We start from the raw sequence: 7,976 nt of genomic DNA, 5'->3' as shown, positions 1-7,976 counted from the left end.
GAAAGTAACTGTAAAGGAGAAGATAATCGGAACTAAAAACAAAACGGAATTCGTAAAATGGCCAGCAGGGGTTATCAGTTCACTGTGATTGGCTGAAACAGAAACATCTGTTGTAAATGTAACATATAACTCATACTCATGTTGCTGGGTGATTTTACTGATTTTACTTTTGGAAAATTGCTCAGTTCACTGAAATATTGCAACCTATTCTATCGTGTCAGACCAGGAGGAATTAGCATTATGTTAAACATTAAAGATTATGTTATTATTGGCCATAATTTCTGATTATATGTGAATGATTTTATATGTTAATTCTTTAAAATCGGATGAAGATATATATAGGAGCTATATCCAAATCTGAACCGAACTGGATAAAATTTGATCTATGAATTTCTAGGTTGTATCCGATATCTGGTGCTAAATATCAGTCTTGTGGAGTGCATATAACGAATGTAAGGGACTTGAAGCCAAAATCGGATGAAACATATATATGGGAGCTATAGCTATATCTGAACCGATTTTTACTAAATTCGAATCACATGCTTGTAGGCTGAATTCGGTCGGATGTAGCAAAATTAACACCATTTGGATTGGTATTAGCCATTTGGTGCACAAGAAACATAAATTCGGATGAAGATATATATGTGAGCTTTATTTAAATTTAGATCGACCTGCATTTTGTTTACAAAAATACATGGACAGACGGACGGACGGACAGACAGACGGATAGACGGACGGACATGCATAAATCGACTCAAAATGTGAATTTATGATGATCAGCAAAAGGAACTATGGGTCTATCTCGTTTCCTTCTCCATGTTACAAACAAATGCACAAAGACGTAATACCCTTACCACTATGTGGTGTAGGGCATACAAATATAATGCTGAATGGCGTATGTACGTTAAAGCGAAAGTAAATGTTGTTTTCTTCCTCATACGTGGTAGGCCATTTGCCCAAGAGTTGGAATTTATAATATTTTTTATGTATTTGAAGATCACATAATACCAAATGGTACCATTTTAGAAGTTTACTGAAATTTTAGTAATTATCGCAACCTTAAAGTTTGAATTTCCAAAAACACTTTGGTACATGTTTCCTGTACTTCATCGGTGAATATCATTTCACATTTAAGAATCTCAGTTCATTTTATATCAAATTCAGTACCATTTAGTACACATAAGTAAAAATGCCCATAACAATCTACATCATACAATCCAATGGAAATCTTACTTCCCAATTTTCTGGATTCCAGCCCTATCAGTTCACCCAAATCCAAATCCAAATTGTACCAAATATACACATTATTACGAATTAACAGAGTTTCATACATACCCCAAGCTTATACTCCCACAGTAATCCCAATTCCAAATTTCAGGATTCCCCATCGATTCGCCAATATACAAAATGTACCAGATTTAGTACCATGTAGTACATATAAGTACGAATTTTCAAATCATCATTTTCTACATACCCCGATCCTACAATCCCTCAATAATTCCAATTAAAGCTTTTACCGGTTCTCCTAAAATTTAAATTGTAAAAATTGTAGTACCATTTAGTGCACATAAGTATGAATTTTCAAAACGCCCTGCTTACCCAAAAACTACAATGCAATGGTGATTTTATTTCCAAATTTCAGCTTTCCATCTCTGATGTATCACTCACATCGGAACTGTACCGTGTGTAGTACCATTTAGTACACGTAAGTACCAAAAATACCTACATAACGTAGTCCTGCAATACAATAGTACTCCTATTTCCAAATGAAAGCATTCCAGCTCTATCGGTTCACCCAGATCCAAATTGTACCAAATGCACATAAGTACAAATTTCAAAAACTACCTGCATATCCCAATCCTACACTCCAATAATGTTAATGTTAATTCCAAATTTTTGGATTCCTGCTCCATACTTTTCTTTAAATTAAAATTGTACCAAATTCAGTACTGTATAGTACTTTTCGTATATCTGTGTACACACTTTCAAAACAATCTACTTACATCGACACTACTCCTTAATCTTGATTGATAAAGTGCATATTTCGAGGTGTTAGTAACGGAATGACAAACTTAATATACTCTCCATACTTTGGTGGAGGGTATAAAAATATGTGAAGGAAGGGGAAACTTGCCTGCCATATTCAGGTTACTTTGCGAGGTAAACTTTCAAAACGCCCAAAACGCGTGTCCTCAACTTTCATAATCAACAATATTTTCCCAGTAATTATTTTTTGTGTTACATAGTGTTATTAAGCCTATACTCTGCCCCATATCCAGTGACCATCCCGACTAGCTCTTCAAATCGCGGATTTCCAATATATCACAATCTGTCCTCAAGACCTAATAATCTATTTGCTCCTCTTCGATAACAAAGATCAATCATCTTAAAGAACTATTTTCAAATATTTTCAAAATTCTCAATCTCACCTTCTCTCTGCATGCTGACGAAATGTGTATTAAGCCAAACATTTCTTTGTCTTAAATGGAAAGAAAAAGTTCAAGGTCAATGCAGAATGGACAGAAGATTATCGCTAAGCAGGCAGAAATTATCACATTCTGTTCGAAAACAATTCATCTTCAACAATTAACGAGCATCAACGAATATCTTTAGACGTTTGGGCAATGATTAGAATTTAGTCAATTTGAAACTTTCCACAGAGCTTGTTGTTTGCATTTCCATACAGGTTTTCCAGACTAGCTATCCATCCAGAATGGCGTCTCCCAAATGGGCCTTGTTTGTGGCATATTTATGTGTTTTTGGTTACACAATATCGGCTCTGTACACCTTTACCGGGCTGATTGGGGTGCATAATATGGACGAAGATGATGAAGACGTGACCAAGGGTGAAAAAGCTGTCGATGGCAAGGTGGTGGATCCTGACGAACTAACCATGAGTGGCGAAAAACTTAAGCAGTTTAGTCGTAAGTGAAAATACTGATGGAATTTTGAACAAAACTAAATTTTTCACACTTTTTATTGTCTCAGGTAAGGAGATAGCCATATATGTCACAGATCTTGTTAGTGCTGTTATAATGACCATGATATCCATTCTTCTTGTTATGGGCCTTAAGAAGGTATGACATCTCCATGTCACCCTTTTATAAAAGCGTAAATGAGATATTGTTCTTTTTTTTAGCAAAATTACAAATTTGTTGCTCCCTGGCTGGTCTTGAGTTTCTTCGATGTTGTCGTTGACTTGTCTACGATGTTCTTTGAGGAAGAGTCTGACGTTGAAGTTGCTGTCTGTTTAGTGTTTATTTGTAAGTACAGATGATGTAAAGCCAGCTACATAAAATCTAATTCGCTCCACAAAATTCCAGTGTTCATTGCCTCCATGTGGTATCCGGTTTACAAACAATACAAAAAGATGCGTCATCCAAAGGTTGTGGTACCAGAAGCCTCTAAAATGGCTGTGTATCAACCAGGAGAATTTGTCCATTGCACCACTACAATGGCTACCGCACCTGTCCAGGAAGTTTGAGGATAATGAATTGTTATGTCGTCCAAAGATTAATAGTTTTGCAATAAAAACCTTGTATGATATTTTAGAAAAATTTGTTTATTTTTCTTTCGATTGTTGGTTTTCATTCAAACGAAAAAAAAGTATATTTCGAAAATCATTATTTGAAAATTTTCTTTAGATTTGTTTTTTTTTAATATTTGTTTTTTTCTAATTTTGGGAAGATCAGCTTGTCTTCTATAGATGAAAAGACACTTTGGTCGCCTGCATATAAAAACTCAATTTGAAAATGGCGCCCAACGTGAAATGTGGGTCATATTACAGGGGTCATAACTTTCCCCTGCATATAAAAACTAACTTAGAAAATGGCACCCAAGATGAAATATAGATTGTACCGCCGTCTTAACAGTCAAAACTACCAAATAGAAGATAGATAGAAGTCACACATTTTCAATAACATTTTCCTTCATTTAAGAAATTTTCGTCGAATAAAAAAATACCAATGTGCTAAAAAATCTTCTATGATATTGTTGCTGAGATGAGGATAAATATGAATATCAAGGTTATTAGTCTCAAATGTTCTTTATTTAAATCCTGTGGAAAGGATACATTCACGAGGGCAGTTACATTGATTCGATTGCTATGTCAGTATAAAATGCTGTTTCCACATTCAATCATTGCAGCAAGTTAAAAATAGCTGGAGAGGAAAATTTGATAATGGATGCCCAGCATATGTACACGACATTCGCTACACTGTCTCCAGCTTTACGTTAGAGGTAACTTGCTTAGCTTGAGTTCTTTCAAAATTTGAAAATATTTAAAAGTTAGAAAATTCAATATGTCTTTAATAAAGACAGAAGCGATTAGAAAATGGCGCCCAACATAAAATATGTTGGTGATATACCCAGCTGGGTCTTGCCACACGTTTTCAATATAATTCTCATCTGGTTAGCCGCTTATCTATCAGGATATCCTTGGGATCAGCTATCTGACATTCTGCGGTTCTCTTATTAGACATTTTTGGCTCTTTTGGATTTCCAGGACATTGCTCGGTTCACCAACCAAGACTTTCTTCTGTTCACCATCAGGACATTCTTCGCCTCTACTAGCGAGACATCCTTCTGCTAACCTATCAGCACATTCTTCGTCTCACCTATCAGGATATATATCGGTTCACCGTTTTGATCACCTTCGGCTCATCTATCGGCCCATCCTTCGTCTTACCTATTAGAACATCTTTTGGTTAATATATCAGGACATCTTTCGGCCCATCCTTAAGGTCGTCCTTCGGCTCACCTATCAGGACATCCCCTTTTGTTCATCTATAAGGCCATCTCATTCTGCCTACATATTAGGACAGAGGACCTGTAAAAGGATAAATATATTCTTAATTGACAGCCAAAACAGTGGAGTTTGAAAGAATATGTTTTGGGAAAAATAAGATTCCAAAGGCGGGAATTTAAAAACAAATTAAAGGACTAACAGAGTACAAATACCTTTTTTTAAGAATTTTTATTAAAGGACTTTCTGATGCATAGACGTTGATACTTAAAGAATATATCTTTAGAGGAATATCAAAGTCTAAGGAATAGGGATTTTTAAATTTTTACCAAGAGCTATCAGACTCGCGATAGTGGATTTCTAAAGACGACTCCGCGTCTATCAAGAGTCGGCTATCAGAAATTCCTTCATATATCCATAAATACTACCATCTGTTCTTCTATGGAGACCATCTTTTATTCTACCGGGTGAGATAAAAAACTACAACAAATTATGATCTTCAAACGGCCAATGAAACCGTCATACGCTGCTCTGCGGTATTTTGGCCCATTCCCGACCAACCTTGCTTTCTAAAATACTCCAGTCCAACGGATTGGTATCCGGAGATTTTGGTGGCCATTGTGCGCTGAACATGAAGCGAAAATTAAAATGAAGCGACCTCATTTTGTAATCATTCTTGGGTGGCACGTGCTGAGTGCGATGGTGCTGAGTCCTGTTGGAATGTCCAAGGTCTGCGGTCAAAATGTTTGCGTGCCCAAGACTTTAATACACCCTCCAGAATATATTCGCGTTAATATTCGGCATTTATTGTGATGCCACGGTCGATTAATACGAGCGGAGAGCGACCATTTTGTTTGTTTACAAACTGCTGAACAACGAATGTTTTCTCATCGGAGAAAACCAAATTCGGCTGTTCACCACACTGGGCCAAGCGAAGCAACTCTCTAGTTGTTTTGCTTCTATTTTCTTTCTGTTTCGGTGTAAGTTCCTGCACTTTTTGGAATTTCAGAGGCTTTACCCAAAGCTCATTGTTCAATATTTGCCGAGTGGAATATTGCGATATTTTCAGCTCACGAGCCATTTTTCGGCCACTGCGACGAGGGTTTCGATCAAGTCGCTTCTTTACTTTTCGAACCATTTCTGTTGATGTTGCTATTTTCTTCCGTCGACTTCCTCGACGTCGCGATACGCTACCGGTAACGAGCGATGGTACGAGACACTAAAAATTTATTCACATTTAACCCTTTCAGTGTCAATGAAAATTTTTGTCGAGATAAAAATCTGAAATTCCGTACTAATTTACTAAAATGTGCTCAGAAATTCGAAAACGAAACTAATAGAATAGAACTGCAATATTTTTAAATAGCGAACGTGTCTGTTATTAAAAAATATCAAAAATAACGGTTCGTAAGAAAAACAAAAAATGGCAAAGAAAGAGAGTACTTTTAAATGTCAAATATATTTGACAAAAACACTGAAAGGGTTAAATACTGGATTGCTCTAACGATAGCCACTTGTGGTTTTCCAGCCAAATATAAAGAAATCATCCTATCACGCTTGAATTCCATCACGAATAACTTTTTTTCTAGAAAATTCTCACCAAAATGCTTTTGTACGCTTGTAAACAATATGTGAATGAACTATCACTGGAATAATTTTAACAGCCGTCGGACGAGTGGTTTAGAAATGACAGCAGTCTGAAGTTGGTTGCAGTTTTTATCTCAGCCTGTATTCTATAAGGTTTCTTCTGTTCGTCTAAAATAACTTTTATCTCCATAAAGGCTCTCCTCTGATTGTTCTAAAAGAGTACATAAAGTCTATAAAGTCTCCCTGCTTTAAGCCCATAGAACAAATTTTCTAGGAAAATCAAGGAACTCATATTGAAACTATCATTTTTTAATTTTGCTCTTTTATTGTCATCGAATCAATTCAAATCAACATTTTTTGTTTCAAACAGGAACTATAATCGATTTATTTCCTGGCTTCATTACATATCCCTCGTAAGTATGGTCTGGGACCACAGCATTGACTTCGGTGACGTGGGGGCTTTGTTTGGCATAGAGAAAACGTTTGTATTGATAATAGACGGGATACCACATTGCAACAACAAAGACTAGAAAAAGAATGGAGATTAATTAAATTACACCAGTCAGAGTGATTCAAACGGAATATACTCACTTGTGGATGCAATATACACACTCGATTTCTCCTTGGGGGTTTCGACGAAGAAGTTTATTAAAATGTCGTAGACCGCATCGAGTATCGAACAGACAAGCCATGGTAAGAAGTAAGTATGTTTTTTCTAAAGAAAAATTTGAGTTTTGGTAACATTTTTAAGAAAATACACACAAAGATGAGAGAACTCACCTTAATGACACCCATCATCAGCATATTGGAAGAAATAATCATGGCCAGGGCGAAAATCAGTAGGACCGTGTGGTAGGAGATTAGGGCCGCTATATGTATCAATATGTGAATATAGAAAATATATATTTTTCGGTTCTTCATCATCTTTGTTACTTACACTTCACCTCCGGTGTATACTCATTAGTGTTGGTATCGGGATCCACAACATTTGTTCCATTTCCCTTTCCCACAGAAATGTGGATTTTATACAAATCTACAGTATTGTCTATACCGAAATACGTAAATATACAAATATATAGCAGAGCTACAACAAAAATCCAATTGCTACAATGACCCATTGTGAACCAACGATTCGAACAGATGGCTTAGCAAGAACTGAATTTAAAACCAAATATTTACTTATTTTTTGAAGAATGTTTTTAGATTCAGTGTTCATACATTCGTATCAGAGAGTTTGACCTAACGCTATCTCATAGGTAACCATCCGGATCATCAAACAAACTAGATTTGTTAGGAAACCGTGTGTTATATTGTTATCAGGAGGTCAGTTTAAGAATTGCAAAATGCCTCAATTCGGTGGCATTCATCAAAAATGTGGACTTGAATAGCTATAACTCTTGTTGGCATGATGGGCTTGTTTACAAAATAATTAAACGAATAAATTAAATTATATATTTTAATATTTTTTTTAAAATATTTTTAAGAAATATTAGGGATTCTCTAACTCATTTATTAAGTTACCGACAAATATTGGTAGAATTAGAATGCATAATTATGCATAAAAAAGTTTAAATTAAAGTTGGCAGTCGCTATCAATAGGACTTAGCGACTTTTTTATTTTGGTCGCTAACTTGTAGAAATGTTT

General features: G+C 35.6%; 2 protein-coding genes across 2 annotated transcripts; one reads left to right on the top strand and one right to left on the bottom strand.

Annotated features, from left to right (window-relative positions):
- Window positions 1-2,583: 2,583 nt before the first annotated feature.
- On the top strand, window positions 2,584-3,557 carry LOC101889047 (uncharacterized). Its single transcript, XM_005178326.4, has 4 exons — window positions 2,584-2,924; window positions 2,989-3,077; window positions 3,140-3,263; window positions 3,324-3,557. Exons 1-4 carry the CDS (start codon window positions 2,714-2,716, stop codon window positions 3,482-3,484), a joined length of 585 nt encoding a protein of 194 aa, XP_005178383.1. The 5' UTR covers window positions 2,584-2,713; the 3' UTR covers window positions 3,485-3,557.
- Window positions 3,558-6,631: 3,074 nt separating this feature from the next.
- LOC101888872 (uncharacterized) lies at window positions 6,632-7,502 on the bottom strand. Its single transcript, XM_005178325.4, has 4 exons — window positions 7,269-7,502; window positions 7,112-7,200; window positions 6,923-7,046; window positions 6,632-6,857 (listed from the first exon to the last, which is right to left on the bottom strand). Exons 1-4 carry the CDS (start codon window positions 7,447-7,449, stop codon window positions 6,694-6,696), a joined length of 558 nt encoding a protein of 185 aa, XP_005178382.1. The 5' UTR covers window positions 7,450-7,502; the 3' UTR covers window positions 6,632-6,693.
- Window positions 7,503-7,976: the final 474 nt, after the last annotated feature.

The sequence above is a fragment of the Musca domestica genome, unplaced genomic scaffold, assembly GCF_030504385.1.
Source record: "Musca domestica strain aabys unplaced genomic scaffold, Musca_domestica.polishedcontigs.V.1.1 10, whole genome shotgun sequence".
NCBI lineage: Eukaryota > Metazoa > Arthropoda > Insecta > Diptera > Muscidae > Musca > Musca domestica.
This window is presented reverse-complemented; position numbering and strand designations above follow the sequence as displayed.

Excerpts from the sequence above, each read along its gene's own strand:
- LOC101888872 (XM_005178325.4), bottom strand. The coding sequence starts at position 7,449 with ATGGGTCATTGTAGCAATTGGATTTTTGTTGTAGCTCTGCTATATATT. Across the intron at positions 7,047-7,111 it reads TGATGATGGGTGTCATTAAG|AAAAAACATACTTACTTCTT; the intron begins GTGAGTTCTCTC and ends ATTTTTCTTTAG. Across the intron at positions 6,858-6,922 it reads TGTGTATATTGCATCCACAA|TCTTTGTTGTTGCAATGTGG; the intron begins GTGAGTATATTC and ends TTCTTTTTCTAG.
- LOC101889047 (XM_005178326.4), top strand. The coding sequence starts at position 2,714 with ATGGCGTCTCCCAAATGGGCCTTGTTTGTGGCATATTTATGTGTTTTT. Across the intron at positions 2,925-2,988 it reads AAAACTTAAGCAGTTTAGTC|GTAAGGAGATAGCCATATAT; the intron begins GTAAGTGAAAAT and ends TTATTGTCTCAG. Across the intron at positions 3,264-3,323 it reads TGTCTGTTTAGTGTTTATTT|TGTTCATTGCCTCCATGTGG; the intron begins GTAAGTACAGAT and ends ACAAAATTCCAG.